Source organism: Phascolarctos cinereus, unplaced genomic scaffold (assembly GCF_003287225.1).
Source record: "Phascolarctos cinereus isolate Bilbo 61053 unplaced genomic scaffold, phaCin_HiC Scaffold_3;HRSCAF=262, whole genome shotgun sequence".
Lineage (NCBI taxonomy): Eukaryota > Metazoa > Chordata > Mammalia > Diprotodontia > Phascolarctidae > Phascolarctos > Phascolarctos cinereus.
The window spans coordinates 145,383,246-145,409,736 of record NW_027555736.1 but is presented as its reverse complement, the minus strand read 5'-3'; the positions used below and the strand labels follow the sequence as shown (position 1 = coordinate 145,409,736).

The following is a 26,491-nucleotide window of genomic DNA, read 5'->3' as shown; positions in this document are numbered from 1 at the left end:
GGAAGGGGAAAAGGAACAACTATGTTAACTGCAGGTCACTAAAGCAGGGAGGAATGCTAGTCATAGTCCACTAACTCATTGGAGAAATATGAGAAAAGGGAAACTGGTTGTATGGGGTGAGGTAAGGTTGAGTTCTCAGAGTCAAATTCAATACTGAGAAGGGAAGTATACCAGTCACCAAGTTTCAACGCTGGCCTCACTGGTGACCACACCAACTACCACCGGCCATCGTGTCAAATTTAGTATATGTATCAAGTATATGACAGACCCTCTGCTTGGTCCATTATAGGGGTGGAGGGGAGGGAAGTGAATAAGCATTTTAAAACACCTAACATATGCCAGGCACTATACTGAGCACTTTACAATTATCTCATGTAATCCTCACAACCCTACAAGATAGGTGTTGTTATTCCCATGTTTTGGAAACTGAGGCAAACAGAAGTTAAATGACTTGCTTAGATAACACAGCTAGTGTCTGAAATTAGGCTTGAACTCAGTTCTTCCTGATTCCAGGCCCAGTGCTCTGTGAATTATACTTCAAGTATTAAAGACCAAGTCTCCACCTAAGATTACTGATGCAAGTATCATTTATACCCTTCACTAAGTCTGGATATTACCTGAATATCCAAACGATAATGCAACATATGTTTAATACACATATTTGTATACATCTGAATATCTGCTGGCGATTGTATCTCCTGTGCTATGAGCCTATTGGATCCTAGACTCCAAAAGCAAGAATGTAATAAGCGCTAAAAATATGGAAATTCTTATCTTAAAAAATGCTTGCATAGAGTTATACTTACTTTTTAAGAACATATGCCAACAATTTTAAAAACCAGAATGCAGAGAACAAACATTTTCCAACTTACAGTTCCCAAAGCAGTTTCCATAGTAGTATAATACACAAGGGTCTTGGACACTTCTTATTGCAATGACAGTCTTGCTACAAATGCTATGAAATGTTCTTACTTAAAAGAGTTAGCAGAGAAAGGAAGCAAACATTTTAATAAAACAAAAGCATCTTGTAAATAATGCAACCAATCCTGTAACTAGCACCTGAGCTTCTGAAAACATTGGTTTCTTACGCTAGTGCCCCTAATCCCATACTTATTATGCAACACAGGGTCTATTTCACTGTATCCTTAATTGTTAGGAGAAAAATATTCCATGGCTACAACCAAATCACTCAAGGGAAAATGTAATCTGACAAATTTGAGTCTGGGTTAGAATATAATTTGGCTTATAAAGACAGAGACCATCCACTGAATCACACAACCAAAAGGCACCTTAAAGATCTTCAAGCCTGGTCCCCTTATTTTATAGATAAAAATAATAACACACATACTTAGATTACTCCTTAAGCTTCAAAAATGTCCTCCTTGCAACAATCCCGTTGACTTCTTGATTCTCCTAACTGTCCAAATGCGCATTACTTTCCTTTAAAGCTAAGTCAGCATTTATAGAGCACTTTAAGGTTTGCTGTTGTTCAGTCATCAGCTATATACCATGTTATTTCTTTTACTGTTATTCATAGCAATCATGAATTGTTACATATATATAATTTGTTGTTGTTCAGTCGTTTTTCAGTTGTGTCTGACTCTTCATGCCCCTTCTGGGGTTTTCTTAGCAAAGTTACTAGAGTAGTTTGCCATTCCTTCTCCAGGTCATTTTACAGATGAGGAAACTGAGGCAAACAGGGTTAAGTGACTTGCCCAGGGTCACACGGCTAGTAAGTGTCTGAAGCCAGATTTGAAGTCGGGAAGATAAGTCTTGCTGACTCTAGCCACAGCACTCTATCCACAGTACCACTTAGCTGCCACTTTAAGGTTTACGAAGCACCTTACACATATCTGTTTCGATCCTTGCAATAAACCATGGGAGGTTACATTTTACAAATAAGAAAACTGAGGTATGGCAGGGTTAAGTAAAGACTTGCCTAAGGTCATACAGCTACTAAAAAGCCTGAGGCAGGATTAGAACTCAAGTCTTCCTACAGTCTATGTACCTACCTAGCTGCCTGGATCACCATTCTCCCTCCCATTGTGACAATATCCCAGAAAACTTTGTCCAGGGCTTTCTTCACTATATGCTCCCTTGGTGCTCTCATTAGCTCCCATCAATTACCTCTATGCACCAGCTCTAAATTCATATGCCCTTCTCCTTTCCTTTCCTCCTCCAAACTTTCCCATTTCTGTTGGGTGGGATGGGAGTAATCATCTTATTCAGTCACCCAGGTTTACATCCTTGGAGTCAACTTCAACTTTTTCCCCATTTTTATTCCTCACATCCAATCAATTGTCAACTAACTGATTCCATCCCTAAAACATTGCTCGCATGGCTCTCCTTTTCTGTACTCACACAGCCTCTACTCTAATTCAGGCCTTTATCACCTCTTACCTGTACTATTGTAAAAACTTGCTACTTTGAGTCTTCCTGATTCCAGACTCTTACTCCATCTTTCATAGCTGCCAAATTGATTTTTTTCTTTGGGGGAGGAAACGGGGGAGAGAAGGCAGGGGGGTGGACACAAAGCAATCAGGATTAAGTGACTTGCCCAGCTAGACTCACACAGCTAGTAAGAGTCTGAGGCCAGGAATCAGGTCATCCTGACTCCAAGGCCAGTGCTCTATCCACTGGGCCACCTAGCTGACCCAAATTTATTCTATTAAAACACAGTTCTGACCATGTCACATTTCTTGCACTGCCTTTCTCTCCCCTCCAAAACCAACACCACCAACAAAACCCTGGCTCCCTATTACCTCTAGAATAAAGCCTTCCCCAAGTCTAGATCATATATTCTTTCCTGTTTTATTTCATATTGTTCCCTTGGACACACTCTCCATCCTAGTCAAACTGGCCTGCTAACTATTCACCACAAAGAGAACAGTCCATTTGCCACCCCTTTCCTTTTGCACAATTGGCCTCCTATACACTCCCAGTGAATAATACCAGACATCTTTCAAAGAACAGCTCAAGTGCCATTTCCTATATTAGCCCTTCCCTGAAATATAAGCATTCTCTCTTTGAAATTATTTTGAATTCACACACAGAAACACACACCCTATCTTTAAGGAGTTTACAATCTACTGGGTGACTTTTTGCTTTTAGATACGAACAGTATCTTTAATATCACTAAATACTTAAATGTTTACTGAACTGAACTGAACCCAGTGAGGGAGGTGATCTAATCATTATAAACCCCATTTTACAGATTTAAAAAAGTAAGGCTTCAAAGAAATGAAGCAATTTGTTCATGATCACATATATAACCCAAAACAAAATCTTCTAACTCTTTAATACAGCCATCTTTCCATTTTAAAGAAATGAGGTCAATGTGGTGGAAACAAAGTCATTAAAATTTTAAGCTTAGCATGATTTACAAAATCTGCCTGTAACAAAATTTGCTAAAGAAACTTCAACTGATCCCCAATCTTACTAATAAGGTTATACTCTCTCTGTGAAGATGGCAATCCACCCATTCTTTCTCATCTTGTGTGACTTGTGTCCCTCTTCTCCAATTAGGTCTCTGTGAAGGACCCACAGAGCCTTCATCTCCCAAACATATATATTTTCTTGGATAATATTCTTTATGCCATTGCTTGAATATAGGCCATTATTGGATACATGCTGCAGCCCACTTACACTCATCACTTATTTCTATTTTGCTCTTTGGGTTGCCTGCGATTTTGACTCTGCCAAAACTGTAGTGTTCCACAATTCACAGAATTACTAGGAGAAAAGTGGTGTTAAAAATCTGTGTTTGTGGCAGGGAGCAACACCTTTGGGATCATGGAATGCACTATGCCAGGCCTGCACAACATATGGCCTGTGGGCTGCTTGTGGCCCACCAAAGGATTTCAGGCAGCCCACAAAAAATGTAGAGGACGTAAAAGAAAATAAAGATGTGATGAGTGCTTTGTCCATGCCCTGCTTAACCCACCTTCCACTAGTCACTACTGTGTCCATCATGGAACTTGGTGAGTGGGTTGCTACCGCATACTCTCTCGTTTGTCACGTGACTCAGGGCAACCAAACATCATCAGTTTGTCTCTAGTCTAAGAGAAGCAATTTCATGATAAATAAAAATCTTCAGTAATAAGTGTAATAAATTGATATTAACTGAAATTTCCCCCTTTTTAAAACATAGTTTATTTGCAAAATAGTTTAATCATTAATTATATCTTTACTCGGAAAGTCTGCAGTCTGAAGAAGTTTAGCCTGTTTTAATTTTGGCCCCTACCTACTGCCAAGTTGTTCAGATCTGTACTATGTGATGTCCTAAATGCCATCTAAAAAGTACTCTTCCTCCTAACCAATCTGAGCCCAGCAAAACATCCAGCTGTAGTGCTGATTTACCCAAATGCACGCATGTGCGCGTGCACACACACACATACTTACTTTCTCTCTTAGTGGACTGCCCATGCAAAGATATCTGTGACAAAAGGCATTTTTCATCCATTTGGATTCTTGAGTAGTCATGGTTCTCTTTCCTTCTCTCTTTTTAATCCAAAAAATATGAGATAAGAACATGTTGCTCTGCCTTGTTAAAAATCCTCCAATTTAACTATCGGAGGAAAGCAAAGATCCTAATTTACAACTCTTTGCTGGCCCAACAGCAAGACAGAAAAGTCAATACTACCTTACACTAGCAGTAATAAAAAATAAACGTGACCATTTGATACTTCTACCTCTAGTTGCTACTATATTACACCCATCTACTTTTTAAAAGTGATCTGTCACAATGAATTTTTCTAATACACTAGGGAGTTTTAACTCTATTCCAATTCTTTCAAAACAAGTAGATAAAGACAGATGTCCATGCTTATATAAGCAAAACCAAAACAAAACAAAAACCCCAGTGTGTCAGAAGCAGCCATCCAACATATTGGGAGGCACGGAAGAGATTACAGAGTGGTGAAGAGGGAAGGGTTAAGTGAAGAAGACTCTTAAGTTTATGTAGCTATAGAGTTCAGGTATCTGTATTGGACAAAATTCTCAGGAGACTTTAATCCTTATATCACAATATTTATCAAGACATTATCTAAGTAATTTGTTTTTGTTCAAGCAGACCTCAATAATGAATTTCTACTTCTTCACCCCACTTCCAACCTCATCTAACTGTGAGCTTAACAAATTAGGACATGACAGGGCTGAGCTAAAGCAGTTAGAAGTTCCTGGGTTCCCACCCAATCCTCAATTCTCTGGGCCACAATGACTAATCCTAGACATGATCAGACTGCCTTAACTGCCAACTCACCTTACTCTTAAAAAAAAAAATCCCATAGTGTAAATTGATTAACTTTGGCCGAAGAGACCAATAATTAAAAAAGCTGACTACGTTTGTCATTGCACATGTAAGTTACTGTGGATAGAAATTTAAAGTTATTTTATCCAAAACAAACAAACAAAAAATCTACAACCAAGTATCCCAGGTCAACCAAGAGTCTTGCTTCTATCAAGCCTACTAAGCCCACATTGTTTTGGATAAATATTTCAATAAGACCTCTAACCTAGCCCAACAGTTTGCCATTTTCTTCCTATGAAAAGCTGACTTGGATTTTTAAATATAATACCTATATTATAGTGGAGAAGTGAAAGGCAAAATTAACTCTGCTGCAATGATGTAGAAATCTAAACCAAGTTACCATTATTTATTTCTTATGAGTCTGTAATAAGTAAACTATTCAAGATCAGAACAGCAGTCAGACAGCATTACTATTCAAAAACTGCTGCATGATCCTGAAGAGCCATAAATATTCAGTAACCTACTATTTCTTTAGTGAGCCTAAATGAATGTGCTTAATCAATCAACATTTACTAAATGCCTACTATGTGTCAGGCACTGTAATATGCACCAGGCTAGTGATTCAGAAGTAATTCAGAAGTATAATACTTGCTTGAAAAAGCCCAAAGTGATTAGCCCCAACTAGGCTTGAGCCACAAAAAAACCTTTGCCCAGTTTAAAAAAAAAAAAGGCAATTTCACAAACACCTAACACGCTCCATTCTACCTTGTTACTCAAGAAACTGTTCAATTTTGGGCAAAATAAAGTAAGAAAGGAAATTCTTTCATGGACCTGGGAACATTATTGTGTATATACCTACAAAGGAATTTCCCTAAAACCATCAGAAATATGATAACCACTGTCAAGAAAATTTATCTAATGCTTATTTTCAAGAAGAACTGAGTACACATAATTCTGGTTTCATGTATCACTACTCTATAACTCCACACTTACTATCCTAATACAGGACCCTGAATCCTCAATAGTTAGGATATATTCTATGGGTACAGCCAATCACTCAAAGGAAAAATATAATCTGACAACATAGGGAATAGTCCCCCTGTAACTGTTTATTAGAATATGAATATATTTTAAATCAATACCTAAAAAAAATCAAATTACAGTACATGCATAAAATACAAAGTAACAATTTACAAATAGATCAACAGCATCTTAAGAACCAATACACTAAACGAATAAAATGGCTACAAAAGGAAACCAAAGTCACTGACTACAGCAATGCCTTCCGTGTGCCCCACACTTCATGAGCACCGCAAAAGATAAAAGACTGGCCATGAAATATATTAAACTGTGTAGGCCCACATATGTTTCAGGCTTACTCTTTCAATGCCCAAATACCCTTTGGGCCTCTCCTATCACCCTTAGCCTCACTGTGGCCGACACAGCTTTTTAAATTACTTTAGATTAAGCGCTTACTGTTCTCAAAGGGGGGAAAAAACAATAAAGTATTAGTGTAGGCTTTAGATATTAGTAACACAACTGCTTTTGAAAAATGTAGTGGAAAAGAAACACTTCAGAACTGTATAGCTCCTAAGTATGTTCTGTTTAAACTCAGGATGTCCTTTTAGCTTGTGCACTAAAATATGTGCCTTTAATTGGATTTTAATTGGGTACCATATTAACAGAACCTGACCTTTGGCCATATCTTCAAGACAGTAGAACCAAAGACAAGTTTAACTTGTGAAGCTTCATGACATGCTGAAAAACTCAACCAAGTAAAACAGCATTTCAAAAATAATCAAACCATACCTGGTAGTGGATTTATTGGGGGGGAACAACTAGGCCACATTTTACTTAACGGGGGTGATGAAGGAAAAAAACCACACACTTCAAAATTTGGTATTTCTAGCATTGTACAGGTTATTTATTGCCTAAGCAATAAAATGCTGCATGATCTGCCACTGTGAAATTAAATCATTTAGATAGCTCTAGCTGCCTGGTCTTGCTGCAGAGGAGGCACCTCAAATGGAATTCCGCCAGTCTACAGCCTGCCATGCTCATCACTTAACATGATGACCAACCCCTACCCTCTTCCCCACACCCAATCATATAGCTACCTCAACTGCAAAAAAAATAAAATAAAATAAAACAATAGTCGTTTGCATTTTGCAAAGCAAATCCTTGAATCAGGAAAAGTTTGGTGTGGGTTTTTTCCCTCTTCTCCCCCATAAACTGATTTAAAAAAAAAAACTATTACATCACACAGACCTATTAAGGCATTTTAGAAACTGTCTTTCCAAATGATGGATACTTATGAGGCTCTTACAATTCTGCTATTTATATTATAGCACAATTTCTAGATTTGGAGAGATTGCACTGAAGGGAGAATACACTTTTTATAAATTGCTCTGTGGCAAAATGTTCAACTGAATACTAAAGTATTCTTTAATTTGATCAGGACCAAAAGGTCTGAGCTTCAAGCACTTAAGTTTGAGTATTTACTATTGCAACAGACCACCCTGATGAAAAATAAACAATAATTAAGGAATCCAAACATCCATTTTATTAAACTAAGGCTAGTGAGGGCTTTGCATGAAAAGAAGCTGCAGTCATTTGGGACAAGTAGGTGATTTTATAAATTTGAAATAAAAAAAAAAGACAAGGAAATTCAGAAGTAGTAATGAAACACAAAAAAGTGACCACAAGAATTACAAATATATTTAAATCTAGGACCTGGGGAATGGACTATACACAGCCTTCTAGGGGAGAAGCAAAGAGCCTTATATGTTCTGACAACACTGCACCTTTGGCTTGTTTTCAGTGGTTGGAGGGACATGAATAGGAACCACATTGTTGCTTGGAGACATGTCATTTTCACGTCTGTCTGACATTTGCTTCTGAGAAACAATGCGATATATCTCTGCATAAAAAGAAGAAGTATTTAGAATTGTGTATTAATAAAATCTATCAACAGCTGCTATTACACAGGCTTGTGTTAGGGGTAGCTTTCTATTCCAATGGCCAAACAATCGTTTTCCTCTTCAAGTAGCCAACGTTGTATTACAGTTTCCCTTAGAGCATGAAGGAAAAAAGTTCCTTCTTTATTTCAGAAAAAGAACTCACAAGAGATTAATGAAATATCTAATAGTTTTAAAGATCAACAGATGAACTGAAAGCTTACACTAAAGATATCACCACAAGAAAATTCAAAAACCTTGGCCAACAAAAAAAGCCTAAGAATATCACTGCTTCAGTAAAGGAGAGGTATAAACCACCTTTATCAGACTCACCATAGATACATCTGGAACGAAATATGTAACCCAATTTTACAAATATGCTGTTGATTTTTTTTAAGGCAGTCTGATGTAGTAGAAAACATTTAAAGTGTTTAGCACCTTGGCCCACCGAATGACTTAGGAAGTCATAAATTTTATATGAATCTTAGAAAATTATATACAAGCTTTTATAAAAAACCAATATTGTGAGACAGGGTAGAATAGTATTTAGAAAACAAGCATCAGCACTGAGGAAGACCTGGGGTCAAGTCATGCTACAGTGGAATGGCAAGTCATTTTAACCTCAGTGATAATTTTCCAAGAGGGTAAACTGCACAGCAGAGGACAAACATCATTGGTAGAGGGAATTTTCTTACTGGGTCCCTACCCTGACAAAATCACGGGTCTCGATAAAACAAAAAAATTAGAAAAAGTCACCCCAAAACTGAGCTACTTCGCAAGTAAATAACTGAAAAAAAAAACCAAACTAGCAGAAGTGAGCATATGTATACTTTTTTTTTTAAATTGAGATGGTTTGTTTTCCGCTGTATCTTCAAAGTAAATAACTTTGTAAAAGCTAAAAGAAAATTTTAATGGGGATGGTGAAGAATGGAATAACTAATCTAGTTTTTCAAGGGCAAAGAGAAGAGCAACCAACAGCTTTAGAATCAAAGTAGCAGCTTACTAGTAAAACAATATATTAGTCATTCATTTTTTTTTAATCATAAACTGGATTTCTTTTCCCTAAGCCCAAATTCCTTTGGCTCATTAATTTTATAAAGCAGTTAAGAAAATTTTAGGGAGCAGAAGTTACAGAATCACAGATTCAGAACTAGATTTTCAGCCTCCTCCATTACACCATTTTACAGAGGAAGAAACTGAAGCCACAGAAGCTAAATGACTTTGTGGCAGAGCCAAGAGTCAATCCAGGATTAATAAAGGAAAAAAAGCAAAGAAAATTGATAATTTTTATATCTCAAATATATTATATATATGTAACATACAGAAACATGGAAATAAGGCCAAAACAAACTTCTGAGAGCAAGTGAAGATAAATAATTAAAAGATGTGATTACAAAGTAGGAAAGTTGAGTGGCATTATACAGCATTACCCAACTACCAGTCTTTTTTGCAGTTGGATCACAGTTTTGTTTCAAGTCACTATTCTTCTCAGACCTCAGAAAAAAAAACTGTCCAGGAATTAAAGAATTACCAATAAAAGACAAATAAAAAGAAGAGTTTTACCAAGGTACTGAGATGGAGAAGAGAATTTTTTTTCAAAATTAGAAATGGCACAAAAAAGTTGCTTAATTCATTTAAGACATATACCCAGTCACCAGAGATTAAGAAAGGAAAAACTTTGATAAGAGAGGGGGGAAAAGGAAGCAGCTATCTCCCAGCTGGTCTTTGAGTAGAGAAAGAATATTTTAAAAAGAAAAACTAGGAACTCGGGGAACCAGGTAAAATGAGTAAGTTTTCCTTCCTTAAGGGCAATGATTTATATATCTAATTTTAGAACCAAATAGATTACATAACTCTTATACTGGTTAGAGAGGCAGCCTTGCTGTAGTGGAAAAAGCCCTGACCTTGGAATGGGAAGACCTAAATGAATTTTAAATATAACCAACTTACAATTAAATACAAAAATGTAATATATGCACATTTCTACTTTGTGACAAAAGGCAGTAATAAGTACATACCTTCAGAAGGATTATGAGGAAGTTAAAAGGTGATTATGTAGAACAGGACTATAAGTATAGTTTCCAATGTTTTCCCTAACCCAAGCAAGCATCATTTTTAAAAAAGCAGAGACACAAATTTTGCCACCACCATATAGATATAGCTCTAAATTTCACCAATGTCAAAATTTCACCAATGTCAAAGGCTGTGCTGAATGTTCACTTTGGTAAAGATGAAATGTTTCTAAGTCGTTCCACCACAGGGGAAATTCTCACAGCATTTAATGTTACAAATATAAAGGGTGTTTTGCTAGTTTCCTATGGGTAAAAGGTTCTACTTTATCAGTTTAACTGCTTTTTTCTTCAAAGAAATGACATGGATAAAAATATTCCAAATTTTTGAAAATGAAAGGTAAAATATACTACTAACAATAATATGTAACATTTAGTAGTTTTATTCTGCATCCATTAAATCTAGCCCACCCCTAAAGGACTAGATATCCCAAGACCACATTGTTACCAAAAATACTTTGAAAGTATCCTAAACAAGTGCTGACAGATTATGTTGCTAAAAAGAAACTACTCTAAACTTTAGCTGATGGTCAATTTGGCTCAGAGGTTTAAACTTCTCTAGAATTTAGCATACGAATCAGTATTATGGTGACTTGGCACCCTGTGAAAGGTTTAACCAAGTCCTGTCTGCAGGATATAGGGCTCATACTATTGTTATGAAGTTGCTCACTTTTGCAAGCATCAAATTCAGTCCAAAGGGCAATATGGAAACAGCCTTTCTACAAAATAGAACCAGTTATTTTTGTAGTACATCTTACCACCCTGTGCCCCACCCACACCCACACAAAAATCAGAGTTTTGTTTAAGTTGCTACGGATTAATAAAATAAGGAACTGTAAGCTAAAAAGCATAACTGAAAAGTGCTATGGGTTGACATATAACACAGAAATCATCAAGTCAGGCATCAAATTAAAGTCTTCAAATAAATAATTCAACATTATAAAGTCAGTTTCTAATCCGTTGGTGCCTCCCTTCAAAACATGAACTTCTAGGACAAAGAGCATATCCCAGCTGGTTATGTGTTAAACAAGCAACAAAATGTGCAGTGGGGAAAGTAGAGGACTTATGATACAGCCAAGTTGAATTCTGGTTCATACACTAACTGGCTGTCTGAATGCTGAACCTGTTGGGGGGGGGGGGAGCGCTAGACAATGGGGTTAAGTGACTTGCCCAGGGTCACACAGCTATTAAGTGTTATGTGTCTGAGGCCACATTTGAACTCAGGTCCTCCTGACTCCAGGGCCTGGTACTCTATCCACTGTGCCACCTAGCTGCCCCCTGAACCTATTTTTTCATCAGTAAATGAGGATAATGAATGTTACTACATACTTCAGCATGTTGTAAAGATAGCTCTTTGTAAACCTTAAAGGGCTATTATAAATGTAAGTATGATAACATTTTAAGTTTCCACCAGATGTTAATAATTCCTTCTAGAAACCCTAAAGGCATAGCATAGAATACTCTCCTTTCACCCTTAAGAGTCATCATAACAAAAGTTAAATGAAACAAAACTTTCCTCCTCTGAAAATCAGGCCCCTGAAAAAAATTGGAAGAATTTGGGTAGCAGTGAAATAACTTTTATTCACCCTTGAGTTCAAATGCTTCTCTAAGAGGAGTGTGCTTTGATGCCCACAAGCTTCCTGTCTCTGCCAATGACATTTTATAAATAAAAATATCAACTGATTTAGGGAATAATAATGTTGATTAAACTCTCTACTTGGCATCCCCCAAATCTAATTCTTCACCAACTACAGAAGAAACTTGCAAGTATTCTTTGCATATAGCTTTAATTTTTAAAGTGGAAAAAAGATGAAGCCTAAGAGGAGCAATGCCTTGCATTGTGTAATGTCTACTTATGAAGCAAACCATCCAATTGGTTCAACAGTAGGGAGAAAAAAATCTAGCACATACTGTCAGAGCTTGACTTCACTGGCATGAAAATATAGTCATTTTAAGCAGGGAGGAAGACACAGGCACACCTACAGGCATACATCTTCAACTCTGTTATAGCCATAGGTGAAAGTTAACAAGGTTGGGAGCAAAATTAATCTATGAGGGGTGAGTAAACTGGAGCCCTCAAGCCAAATCCAGCCCATTACCTGTTTTGGTATGGCCCAAGAGTCAAAAAAACAAAACAAAACAAAAAACAGTTCTATATAGTTGAGAAGCATGAAGTTGTAGTATGCAAAGCTTTAATGTAAATGAAATTCAAAACAACTAACTTTTCTCTTATAGACCTAAAGCAGCCTAAATTTAATTTTGACACAAAATGCTATCCACAATAGTGGCTGGTCTCCTAAGTGAGGCTTTGAATGTATGTTCCCTGATGACTCTAATTCATTTACAGAAACAGAATGTCACAGGTAGAAGATACCTTCAAAATTCTCTAATCTTAAGAGTTTCAATGACTTACCATAAAGTTAATGGTAGAGCTAGGACCAGAATCCAGGCTGATTAGTTTTTCATCCAAGTCCTATTGTTTTTTACTTGGAACATCTCTTGTATATTGCTGACTCACCTCACACCACAACTATTGCAATAGCCTGATGTCTGGTCTCCCTTTCTTAAGTCTCTCCTCACTTCAGTCCATCTTCCACTAAGCTTCTAAAGTGATCTTCCTAAAGCTCAAACATGACCAGGTCAACCCCTTACTCAATAAGCTCCAATGGCTCCATATCACTTCCAGGATAAAATATAAAATCCTTTGATTACCATTCAAAGTCCTTCTTACCCTGGTCCCCTTGGTACAATTCCAGCCTGCTTAATACCTTACTCACTCCAATTTTTTCTGTGTGATCCACTGATACTGACCTCCTTGCTATTACTCAAACAAGACACTCCATCTCCCAGCTCTGGGCATGTTTACTGGCTCTCCCCCATGCTTGCAATTCTCTCCCTCCCAGCCTCCTTCAAGTCCTGGCTAACATCCCACTTCCTACAAAAAGACTTTCCTAATCTCCTTCAAATGCTAGTGTCTTCCTTCTGTTGATTATCTCCAATTTATTCTCTATTTATCTTGTCTGTGCATAGTTGTTTGTATGTTGTCTCCTCCATTAGACTATAAGCTCCTTGACAGTAGGAACTTTTTTTTTGCCTTTCTTTGTATCTCTACCACTTAGTACTGTGCCTGGCACACAGCAGATGCAGAATAAAAGATTACTAACTTTTTGACAGTGTCCTTCCCCATCATGACAGCTCTAGAGTAACACAGGTGGTTATGAAAAGTGTAGGATTTGTGGTCGTGCTGTAGACTTAATCACTTCTTGCTTGAACCACAGTCTATATAAAAGGACAATTCAGAGAACAGGCCCAAAAAAAGATGCTTCACTTAAAAGCCATTTCAAGAGCATCTGACAAGCCCCTGACCTAATTCTTCCTAGCCTCTTTCTTTTTGAAACAGAATGTGAAAACTTGTAAATTATCCGTAATGCGTAAGTTTCTTTACAAAGTTACTTTTCCCAACATTTTCAACTATTTCATTTTGTACAATGGTACAAAAGACAGTAAGTTTTTAAATACCCATACATTAGGATCTAATATTAGCTACAGAGACAGAGAGCAGTTTGGGGGTCTGTGGCCAGGAGGGAATCAGTCTCTTGCCATATTTAAGCTCCAATAAAATTTTAACCAAATGCAAATAAGCTACAAAATGTTAAAAATCTTACATCTCTGAGGCTGCCTTGGTCTGCATATCCACATTCCAAAATAGCTAAGAGCTTAAAACTCTGATCCTTGTCCACTACTATTCCAGCCTTTTCTGGATACTAATATGCCTGCCTGATTTTACCTAGCATGAAACACCTTGTTTTTTACATGCCAAGAGAAAACACTGTTGAAGATTTTTCTCATTTTAACTTAAAGAAATGAAAAACAGACATGCTCAAAGATCTACTAAAATATTTTCGAGCTAAACAGACCCACTGCTTCAAAGAGGCATTGTATCTTTTCCTTGCCTGGGTACTGGTATTTACCTAGTGAAAGTACATTCAAGGATAACTTTGCGCTTGCTACCACAGTGAAGAGAACAGGAAAAAAAGAGAAGTGAACACAATGTTTCCAAAATATTACTTGACTAGAGGTCAGGTAATTTTAGATGGCAAAATTCAATGAGCTAGAACTGTGACTAATTCTGTGCCCTGTACTGTTATTACAACATTGAAAGTTTTCAAATTATATTCACTGTGCAGTACCCTCAGATGGGCAGGATATTTATTTTCAATTTCCAGGCTCATTTATTTAAACACAACATGTTATCCGATCTTCAATTCCAATTGGTATGAATTCAAAATACAAGCCTTACCTGTCAGGATTGTCTGGAAAGCAGCTTCTACATTTGTAGAGTCTAAAGCAGATGTCTCAATAAATGACAAGCCATTCTTTTCTGAGGGAATACAAACAGACCAAAAAACCCTTTGAAGTCATTATTAACAACTAGACCAGGTCTTAATACAAATAATGAAACGATTTTTAACAAAAACATACCTCTAAGAGTGGAAGCAATAGAATTTTCTGGATCATAATGCCTCAATTTATTTTACTAGATTCATGTATTCCTACCCATCCCCCTTACCCAAGAGTTCATGCACAGCCTTGTTGAAAATAATACATCAAGAGGATACATCCAAAGCATCACTAAAGGTAGGAAAACTATTCAACCCAAAACACAGTTATTTATACATGTATCAGTTTTGGTCCTTTTACATCCTTCTCTCCCACTAAGCTGTAACCACACTTTTAAAACAGCACAATGATTTCTACATAGCAGGTATTTAAGTGTTTTTGAGCTGAGCAATAAATTACATATTCCATGTGCATATATCATTCGAAACAAGATTCTTATTCAATCCACTAAAAATAGAAAATTTCATTTAATACACTCAATAATAAGTCAAGCAAATATTACAAGAAAGCAACATGCCACAATATAAAGAATACTAGACTAGGAGTTAGGAGACTTGGGTTCAAGCCATTGTTTTCTGCCACTAACTCATTCTGTGACTGAGCAAGGCATACCAACTTTATATCTGTTTTCTCATATGTAAAATGAGGGTGTTACATTTGGTTGTCCACAAGGTCTTTAAGGAGGAAGAACTTGGGAGATTAAAGATAGACTAAATACTAAAACACCAAATGCAAGGTGACTCTAGTATCCTAACACAGTGACTCACTGGTCAAGAGTGCTCAGACTCTTACCACTCACTCACTCACTCACTCGGCAACACCCACAAGGGTTTGATATGCTTTTAGGTGTATAAGGACTTTAAAAAGATGAACTGAAAATGACAGTAAAGCACAGAATATTTCTGAATAGAGATCATGCCTATTTTTTCATGTAGCTACCAGGAAAAGAGCAAGAGCTCCATTCACACTTTTACCTATGGAAACACAGGTAGCACAGCCCATAAAGAGAAGTGACACAGCTATCACTTCTGACTGGTTTTTTCTGGGTCACACCTTTTGGAGCTGAGTACGTATAGTCTAGGCCAGTAGGCACAAGACATTACAACTATACCAAAGCATAGGAGGGCGCGAGTCTTCCCTGTTGGAGTTATCAAGGACAGTGAGACACTGCTGCAGCAGTGTATAGTAAGCACAGGGGCGATGGGGTTAAGTCTTTACAACAAATAAGGACTATAAGCTATACACCAAGCTGTGTAAGAAACCTGGAGCCCCTATATCCCATGTCACCACAAATTTGCATGGACACCTATTTCACCATTAGAAGGATGAAAAAACATTCTTAAAATATCATTTTAAAATCAAGTACTCTTCCCAATAGCACAAAACAAAGAACCATCTCAGGCAAGAGTCTTATCATACAAGTTGGGTCACTCATTACCTGCAAAGGCTCTTGCTTCATCTGTAGGGACTGCTCTGAGATGACGTAAATCACTCTTGTTCCCCACAAGCATAATAACAATGTTACTATCTGCATGATCTCTCAGTTCTTTCAGCCATCGTTCTACATTTTCATATGTAAGATGTTTAGCAATATCATAAACCAGCAAGGCACCTACTGCTCCACGATAATAACTGAAAAACAGAAAAAATTTCTATTAAAAGACCAACTTTAAAGTGAAAGGCAGGTAGGGTAGGGTCCAATCACAATAAAACATATTCTTACAACTAAATTTCAAAATCCTTAAATGATAGTTAAATTCTTCCTAGAATAAAGTTATGGACACTTGCATATCTCACAATGCCACACTGTCACCCAAACTAATTCAATTGCTGCAAACTGCTTCATAGAACTTCGATCTCCTTGACTTACGCTGATGTTATAGCCCGATATCGCTCTTGTCCTGCTGTGTCCCATATTTGTGCCTTTATTGTTTTCCCATCAACTTGGATGCTTCTTGTTGCAAACTCCACACCAATGGTACTCTTGCTTTCCAGATTAAACTCATTTCGAGTGAAACGAGACAGAAGATTACTCTTTCCTACACCAGAGTCTCCAATGAGGACAACTGAAAAGTGGAAAAAAAAAAGAGGCAATGCTAGGTAGTTAAGAGGAAAACAATACTATACTTTTCTTCTAGGGAAGGAAAATTTAGCTTAACTAACAATAAATAAGAGACACCGCTTCTGTTTGATTTTCCCCAAAAGAATTCAGTAGAACATGTAGCTTGCTCCTGCTACTGCACTGGTAAGATTAATTTCATTTTTTTTTTAACAATGTCTTCCCAAATATTGATTATTACATAAATATTTAATTAGTTCATGCATCACTAAGACACCTTCTCTACGTACAATTTAAACTCTAAGTCTACTGAATTGACAACAGCTAATGTATTAGCCGCTATGAAAGTTAATACCAAAAATACTATCTTATATGACAGTAACTTGAAGATAAGACTGTGCAGTACACCAAATACAGAGTTGGAAGAGACAAACAGCAAGACAATAAAGGATTAGGGATGGTAGGTGCAGAATGCCCCACTCAATTTCACTGAAATCTGGGTATATTCTCAGGACTCACACCCCAAGCCAGATGAAAGGCATTTAGCCTTTCACTGTCAAAGGAAACAAAAAATCTCACCATCCAGAGCACACGAACTAAAATGGCCCTTTAATACTTTTATTGATCATGCAGGCAAGAAGCCACAGACAGAAAAGACTGCTAAGGACACTAAAGTGAGACCTTTAGGGTACTGCCTAATAATTTGGACTTGCTATGCGTCAAAGCAATCATACCTAAGCGGGGCTTATGGTTACACTTATAACTTCTTGATATTTAGAATGTACAATCCTCACAGCTCAGCACAATGTTTATAAAGCACAGCAAGATACTTTGATGATACTAGATTCTAAATGTGGGCGCTGCCCTATAACAATAAAGACTTCTCTATAATTTAAGAGAGTTTGCAAGTTACTGAGGCTGAAAAGTCATTACTATGCTGCCAACATGCTTCTCCAAGCTTAGCTAGGCTGAGCTTTGTCTAACAAGATAAATTATTTTATCATGAAAATTCACTGACGAGTAAAAGTGATTACTTTTAAACCAAAAGAACAAAATTTACACATGCATTTAATATTTCAAAAGTGAGGAAAGGGAGTTTAAAAGCATTTTCCTTTTAAAGAATAAGATGAGTTTCAGAATTTATTTTAATGTAGCTTGATTATATTAACTGCCTCTGCCAGGTCTTACTTACCTTGTAGACAACAGAAAGGGTTGAATTATTTTTTGCAAACAAAGGGGAAAAAGTTTTATTATCTTAAGACAGCAAACATTCCTGATATTAAATAGTAGTTCCCAACCTTCCAAACTAACTAGTGGTTCTATAAACCAGGTCCAGAAAAATTAACAAAGCAAAGTTAACAGTAACAAACAAGGGAGTGCCTTATAAAAAGGATATGGGATATGGGGGGAAGGGGATGGAGAAATAGAGGGTTGAAGAGCTCACTGTACTCTGGCCAGAGAGCAAAGACAGTCCATTATGCATTCCTTCCTTGCCACAAGATCGGATACAAGCTGGCCTCTAGACAGTCTTGGAGGGAGTTACTTTATCAAAAGCATATCTTTCTGGCTTCCTCTGTCAGCTGATTCAGCAAGAAACCCTCCAGGACTGCAATGACTGCATGCAGCACAAAGTATAGTTGTTTTTAAATGTTAACATAATTAATCCATAGATGTCTTAAGAGACTATGACAAAGGAGATATGTTAAATGTTAAACAGGATGATAGATTTAGATCTAGAAAGCACCCTAAAGGCCAACCCCTTCATTTTACAGTTGAGGAAACTGAGGCCCAGGGGAACTAACTGTTAAGTGATTTGCCCAGGATCACAAAGATATTAAAGACTGAGCTATCTTCCAGACAAGTCCAGAGTTCTACCTACTACATAAGTATGCCAGCTACCAAAGTCTACCTTTTGGATGTGAAATCAAATCCATCATTATGCTTACAAATAGGTCAAGTCCAATTTTCTGCTACATTTAGAAGAATATTCAGGAAATCTTCATTTCTGTTCTCACTACCTGGCGGAGGCATAAACATCTAACATAAGGGTGGAGCAGGAAGAGTAAATGAAAACCCCATGTTTTATTACTCTTCCCTTTCACAAGACACTCTGATGTTCCAGCCCTTGGAGAATTAGTTATTTAGTTCAAAGACACACCATACCCATTTGAAAGGTATCATCTTAAAAGAGTCAATCATGATATAATACACCATATGTAAAATCTAAGAAACCAACCCCACAAAAAATATACAATGGCTTTAAGTAGGTGGCTTGTTGTTTTTTTTTTTAAATCAGTTTAGCATTCTGGTTAAAAAAAAAAAGGCCAAACATCTGTCTGTTAGAATGCTGAAAGTTATGATTGCTTCATTCCCAATTTCAGGTTCAGACTGATATTGATCTAGTTTTACAACCTAAGAACAGACTGATGCTAAAATAAACATATTTAGTTGGAAATTAAAATTAAATTGCTTAAAATTTTTTATATCAAACTAACTAGTCTATGAAATTAATTTTAGCACTTTTAAATTTTAACATGCTTACCTGAAAACAGTATATTAAATACACAATTTATAGTAAACATATGACCACAGATTGATTAAATTAAATCATAAGTTAGATATTCACAGTAGCAAATTTAACTTTTTACACTCAACACTACCTAAAATATAAAAAACTACAGAATATGATGGCTATCTCCAGTTGGCCCTACTTTGGGAGAACAAAAGATTCTAAAAGACATCTAGAAGATAATGGTTTTATTGGCATAGTGTTGCTAAGAACATAGTGGGAGACTGGCTCAAAATTCAACACAGAAAGCTCAAAATTCAACAACAACTGAATTCCATTCAGTTACTAATACTACTGCATATTTCATCTGAGATTTTCTTGAGGGGGCTCAGTCTATTGGAAGATAGGAGCAAAATTAATAAAAACCACCCTTAGACAAAATGAGTAGAACTTTACTTAAGTTCATCAAAATAAACTTAAATATTTAATGAGATAACACATATAGCACTTTGCATTCTATAAGTGCAGTTATTATTAATATTAGGTTTAAAAGGTTTAACTTTATAGAGTAAACTAGCTGGCTCTGACAGGAAGAAACTAAGTTATTTTTCCTCCTAGATGCTTAAATTTATCTAATTTCTTACCACAGAAAACATTTTATTTCATGAAAAATGACAGTAAGTATTTTCTATCTTAAAAATGTTAAAGTCAAAACTATGCAAGGCTAATGTTCATACTCTTTATCTCTTGGGAAAGGATTTCAAGTGCCTATCCTCTATTTTCTATTTTAAAACATTTCAAGTAAAAAAGAAATTCATTTGAGTGTTGCAAGCCATATGAATGGTACTGCTGTAGATAAAAAAATTTTAAACATCATTAGCAATTCAAAAATCTAATAATACAAACCCAGAACTACTACCACTTGGCCAAATAAATTAAGCTAGTGAATTATCAACATCAATTCCTAAGTAATACTTAACTTTGTAAAATATATTAAATATTAGAGACACTACAAAAACCATATAAACACCAACATTCATATTATTTAATAATAATAGCTAACATCTTTATAGCACTTACTCCAGGCACTGTGCTAAGTGCTTTATCATTATTATTTCATTTGATCCTCACAACAACCCAGTCTAACTAGGTGCCACTATTATTCTCATTCAAAGATGAGGAAACTGAAGCAGACAGTGGTTAAGTGACTTACCCAGGGTCCCAAAGGTAGTAAGCTCTATCTACTATGCCATCTACTTTTTAAAAATAGTCCTTAAATAATAAATCCAACCATATTATTTTACTACAGATTCTAAGTGTTAGGCTATTTAACACAGCAAATATCCAAAGAATAACTCCTAAAAAGTCTCAATATCACTAGTCTTTCTAAAAAAGACATTTCCAATGCGCACACATATACAAGTATATCAGCAACAAAACACATTTTTAAAGAGAATAGTATATGCCTGTCTGAAGTCTTCATAATTTTTCCAGATTTAACACTGTATCTTACTCAATGTAAAGCTGAAAAAGAAAAACTAAAACACAAGCCAAAGTTCCTACAAGGAGTTTCTACTGACAATCATCTGAGAGTTAATTACTAGTGAGAGACAAGGAGAAGTAAATTTGCTGGTTCATCTATTTCTAATCAATGGAATACCCACTTAGAAACATTTCTAGGAAAATGTGACTAATTGGCCTTGTATCTAAAATGAGACTTGCAGTTTCCTGGAGAGCAAAGAAAGTGATCTTCTTTTCAAGAAATCAACAAGCATTTTTTAGGGCCTACTATGTGGCAGATGCTGTCCTAGCATTGACCAAGCCAGCAACCTCTTCATATCCCATCTTGCTACACTCCTTTGGACTTCACCTTTGCCCCCCAATCTTTTTCATTTTACTTTTGTGTAGTCTTCCTCTGTTAGATAATAAGTTCCTTAAGGGAAGATACTGTCTTTATTTTTCTTATTTATATTCCTAGTACTTAGTACAGTGCCTGGCACATAGTAGGTGCTTAAGAAATGTTTATTGACTGATTGCTAGGCAATAAGGATATGAATGCAAAAGTGTGAAATAACATCCTTATGATTTTACATTCTACTGTGGTGAGGAAAAAGGATAGAAGTTCACAGATAAGTAAACACAGGATATAACTAAATAATGAGGTGAGGACAGTATGTAATAATTTGGGAAAATCAGGGACGATCTAAAGGAGGTTGCACCTGAGCTTAAAAGGGAACCTTAAGAGAAGCTCAGGATACCAAGAGTCACTGAAAGAAAAGAGAGCATTCCAAGTATATGGGCACATTATGTCTCACATACACATACTCCTACCTCCCTGCCCCCAACACCTCCAACATTAAAAAAAAAAGGCACAAAGGCAGGAAATAGTATGTGAGAGGAAGGGTAAATAGATAGCAGAAGCACCTCCAAGTGCATAATGGAGACTGTGTAAACAGCCTAGAAAGATATGCTAGAGCCAAATTGTGAAGGTCTTTAAATGTCAAAGTAGTTTGTATTTAATCCTAAAGGTAATGTGGAGCCACTGAAGTTTCTTGAGCAAGGAGTAACATGGTGAGATCTTTACTTTTTTTCTTTGTTATCTACTCCAGTGCCTAGTACATATTAGGTGCTCAAATACTACTTGAACAAACATTTAATCACACAAAAGAACGCCAAGGTCAAATCCACTAAGGCTTCAACATAGTTAAGTCATTTCTTCAGCTTGACCCTGCCCTTCAGTTCTACCAATCTCCTTTGAAACAACCCTCCCCAGTCACAATCTTAGATTCCCTACACACAAAAGTCTTCTTTCCCCTGGGAGCCTCCTACCATACTTTTAATTGCACCTCCATACTCGACAGTAGTTATTCATAAGCAGTCTTCCAGGGTGGGAGTGAACAAAGTTCATCCCCTAAAAATTTCATGTGATCTTCCTGTCAATACTCCCTTTTAGACATCTCCATCCTAATATAATATTAAAACTAATTTCAAAGACTCTACTTTTTGTAACTGGATAGGGGTGCAAGCTTTGAGCTACTCCTCAAAACCATTTAGTCAGCTGGAAAAGATCTACCTTCTACCTAGAGATGGCCACACCTCATGGGGGTGATGTAACTCATACTCATACTAGGACACAAGACAGTCATGGTTCTTCCGCACTTTAATATGGTAATTCCACAGTTCCCAGATTTGCTAAATAATCCCCAAAGCTAAATGCATTGCAGCAACCTAAAATCTGAATACAAGTAGAAATGCTTTTCTCAGCAGGAATTTTGGAATTCCCTTCCTTAACCAACATCTAGACTTCTCTATTTGTTTCATGAAATTATTAAAATTAACAAATTAACTTGTAAAATATATCATAAAACTATATGAGTATTTAAATATCCTGATGTGTATAATAAAGCTTTACAAGTCTAAAAGTTTAGGTTAAAAAATAAACCAGTACTAAGGAAGCCACAACTTCAATGGTTTAAGTCCCAAACTCTTTTGCTTAACTTTCTTAAACCCATTTAAAAATAACTTTAAAAAAAATTAAATGTTTACTTCTTTGAATCTGATACCATAAAACCAAAAGGAAAGACATAAGCTTCCCTTCCTAATTTTTGTGTCCAAAAACCTAAAGAAGACAGATATTGTTTTGAAAGCAGGAAAGATGAGCAGTTTTTCAGATGGAAAAAGAAAGGGTTTTTAGAACATTAAAATCAAATTTCTGTTTTATGTTCTGGAAAGTCTATTACTACAAAGTACTCATCCTAAATTTAGGTACCCATTGCTGTTTCACTTTACTTAAATTAAAATCTCCCCTTAAAGAACTAATGTCTCATGAGGCTCGTTTTAAATACTTTTTCAATGAACTGTCTTCTGAAAATACACATCACACTCTCCATTTGAGATTTCTAAAATTCACCATTTGCAGTAGCTCTATAAACACATTCTTTAAAATGTGGGAAAAGATATGCAAACAAGGTGTCCAAAACCTGAAGATGGACAATTTACTGGGAAAGGACTCCCAAGCAAAAAGAGGAAATGAGTTCATTAGCAGATAACTACTGGAAGATTTGCAAAGAGTAATGTTTCCTGCAGCATTAAGCACCAAATCTAAGAATAGGTGCTAACCAATGGCAAAGCTAGAAATAGTCAACCTGCCCCAACACCCCTTTTAAACTCCACCCTCAACAGTAAAGCTTTAATATCAATGGTTTCTCCCTCCTTAGTAATAATCTTGGTTCAGCACTTTACTGCTGGCTGCCCTCCTAACTCAAGTGAAGAAATATACAACCCACAGAGGCTGTAAAATCATTCATTAGACAGACTACAATCTCTCAGGCTGAAAGCAGTACCCTTCATCTTTGTTTATCAAGAACTATAAGGATTCTCTTTCTGGGCAAAGCCACATTCAGTAGTTTTCTAACCCCTCCAGTATTTTGCCTAAGAGAACTAAGCACTTATCCACTGTAAAAAGAGATATCATATATGGCCAAATTCGTACACACCGTTTTTTTTTCTTTTTAAGGGAATACCTGAGGGAGATACTAGGACCCTTTCAACACAGTAAGGTTGGGTCCTCCCAATGTTGCAGCAGGAAACAACCAGCGATAAAACAGGCCTATGTGTGTGCTGCACACAATCTTTCCTGCTCAGCAACTGGGCCTTCAGGTCTGGCAAGGTGAACAACCCTCACCCATCAGCAACCCCTTCCCACAAGCAGAGTCAGAGGGCCACCCTTCCCTGCCCAGCCCTGCCCTGCCCTGCCCGAAGAAAGGGAGCGGTCAAGGAGCAAAGGGGTTAGGCATGAAGTCATGCAAGCCTCCTGGGTCACTGCGACGAGCGTGGTGGTTTGCTTTTCTCTTCTTTTTGGGGGAGGGGTGGGGGGTAAAAGGGAGGAAAGCATGATTCCTTTTGCCTCCAAATCTGCGAGCACCTACTATGTGCCAAGCACTGGGATAAATAAGCACTGGGGATACAAAACACTCCTCCCCTTAAAAGCCCCGCCAACCTCAGGATCTATTTTAACTGGGGGAGGGAGACGGAAGCGAAGAGGACACAAGCTAGGCCGGGGTAAGCCGAGAAAGGTGCCCTCGGTTCCCAGGTGTAGTGGGAGGAGTCGAATGAAGAAGGAAAGGCAGCTGGGTTAGGAAGGGAAAGAGCTAGGCCCGGAGAGAGGAGCGGAAGCCCGGGCCGGGTGGAGGATGGGCTGGGGAAGGAGGGGGACGACGAGGGGTCGCACCAAAAGGGGGTAGCTGGGCGCTGACGGTGGGAAGAGGAGGAGAGGAGGAGGAGGAGGATTTGGCGGCGGCCTGGAGGGCCGAGGCTCGGGGCCACCTCTCAGGAAGCGGGTGGGACTAATCCGGCCCTGGTCCCGGCCTCGGCCCCCGGGGGGAGCCGGCCGGAGGTGGGGGAGCGCCGAGACCGCGACCTCACCTTTAAAGAGATAGTCGTACTCGTCGTCTCGGGTGCCCATGGCGCGTCACGGGGGGCAGAGGAGCCGGAGCGGCAGCCGGGCGGGGGAAGGGGCGTCACTTCACCGGGAGCTGGAGCCGGAGCCGCCGCAGAGACTCTGGAGCCGGACGAGGGTAACGCGCCCCTCCCTGCCGCTGCGCCACTTCCGCCGGCCCGCCCCGCCCACTCTCCCTCCTGAGAAGTCCTTCCGGGGAGCGGGCTTTACCCTCCACCAACTCGGGGTCCTACTCATTCCCCAAGCCCCCCCCCCACCTCCCCCAGCTCGCGCCGGCCTGGGTTCGCTCGCACGCACGCTCGCCAGCTCCATTCGTAGTCTAGCCAGGGCGGCCGCGAGCTCGAGCGCGAGCGCACCGGGCCGTGAGGAGGCATGCTCCACTTACCCACCATCCCGAAAGCACTGAAGTGAAACTGAGGCAGGTCACTCCTGCAAAGCACGCGAACCCTCCCGTTCGCCCCTCTGACAGCCGGGAGCTCTAGGATTCCGGCAGACCTCTTTGAGAAGGGCGGGCGGGGGATGGGTTTCTTGGTGGGGGCGGGGCTAGATAAAGATAAGAGAGCCTTGAGCGGCGGCTGGTGTGTGGCGGTTCCATGGTGTAATGGTTAGCACTCTGGACTCTGAATCCAGCGATCCGAGTTCAAATCTCGGTGGAACCTGCAGGTTAATTTTTTTCCAAAGCTGTTTCGGTCCCTTAAAGACAGCTTTCTTCTGTAATTCTACCCCACCACAAATATTCTCATTCGTTCACCAGTGATTAAGTTCCTAATCCAGCACTTAGTAGGTGCTGTTAGGTGCAGAGCTGGGAAGAAAGTAAGGCGTTCTCAAAGACTTCATATTCTTTTAAAAAATAATTTTTTAAAATGTGTTGTGATTAGGAACTTGACAAACATCAATATGAGCATTTCCATATAAAAAGAAAAACAGGAAAAAAAGGGTTGTACGTGAAACCACAATTTGAGGAATAAATTCAGCATGTTACTTCTGAATCTGTCCCGATTGTGTTTCCCTCTGAGTTTCCTGTTCTCTTTGCATTTTTAATGCTTTATTGACCATCATTTTTTCCCTTTTTTGGCATCACTATCATTTCCCCACCTCATGCCCCAACTTTTGCTAATGAAGTCCCCCCATTAAAAAAATTATCAAAAATAAAAACAAAACCTCTTTTGTAACAAATAAGCACAAATAATAAATCCACACATTGTCCACGTGGGAAAATGTATTATCTCTTTCTGCACCTCAAATCCATCACCTCTGTAAAGTGTGAAACATTTCATCATTGTCCTCGTGGTTGGTCCTGCCATTGAAAGGAGTTCTTAAGTACTTCAAAGGTGCCTGTCTTTACAATGTTTTAGTCATTTTATAAATTGTTCTGGTCCCGAAAGAGCTTACATTCTACTAGAGGGAAGCAACATGAACACACACACAAAATTCAAAATATACCATATAGACATATAGACACATGAAACATACAAAGTAAATTCCAAATTTCACCACGGGTGAGGTCATGAGCTAATGTAGGAGAGTCCCGAAGACTAGAGATTTCTCTGAGTTTATCCCATAGGCAATATGAGTAATGAAGCTTCCTCTTGCGGGTAGTGATACTGTCAGTCCTGTGCTTTAGAAATAGTCATTGGACAGTTCCTGGAACATGAGTTGGAAAGAAAGGCTGGAGGTAGTGGGACCAAATGGAGATTAATTCATTAATTAATCTAGAAGAGAGGTGATAAGGACCTGAACTAAGGTGGTAAGTGCAAGGGGACAGACACAAGACATGAGAAAAGATATAA

At 38.0% G+C, this 26,491-nt stretch overlaps 1 protein-coding gene and 1 non-coding gene across 2 annotated transcripts; one reads left to right on the top strand and one right to left on the bottom strand.

Annotated features, from left to right (window-relative positions):
• Nucleotides 1-6,324: 6,324 nt before the first annotated feature.
• Nucleotides 6,325-24,844, bottom strand: RAB11A (RAB11A, member RAS oncogene family). Its single transcript, XM_020983068.2, has 5 exons — nucleotides 24,668-24,844; nucleotides 16,546-16,741; nucleotides 16,114-16,307; nucleotides 14,575-14,655; nucleotides 6,325-8,168 (listed from the first exon to the last, which is right to left on the bottom strand). Exons 1-5 carry the CDS (start codon nucleotides 24,705-24,707, stop codon nucleotides 8,029-8,031), a joined length of 651 nt encoding a protein of 216 aa, XP_020838727.1. The 5' UTR covers nucleotides 24,708-24,844; the 3' UTR covers nucleotides 6,325-8,028.
• Nucleotides 24,845-25,288: 444 nt separating this feature from the next.
• Nucleotides 25,289-25,360, top strand: TRNAQ-CUG (transfer RNA glutamine (anticodon CUG)). Its single transcript has one exon. It is a non-coding gene; the product is annotated as a tRNA-Gln (tRNA).
• Nucleotides 25,361-26,491: the final 1,131 nt, after the last annotated feature.

Coding starts and splice junctions, on each gene's coding strand:
- RAB11A (XM_020983068.2), bottom strand. CDS start 24,707: ATGGGCACCCGAGACGACGAGTACGACTATCTCTTTAAAG. Junction 16,742..24,667: donor GTACGACTATCTCTTTAAAG/GTGAGGTCGCGG, acceptor TCCACTTTTCAG/TTGTCCTCATTGGAGACTCT. Junction 16,308..16,545: donor TATCGGGCTATAACATCAGC/GTAAGTCAAGGA, acceptor TCTGTTTTTCAG/TTATTATCGTGGAGCAGTAG.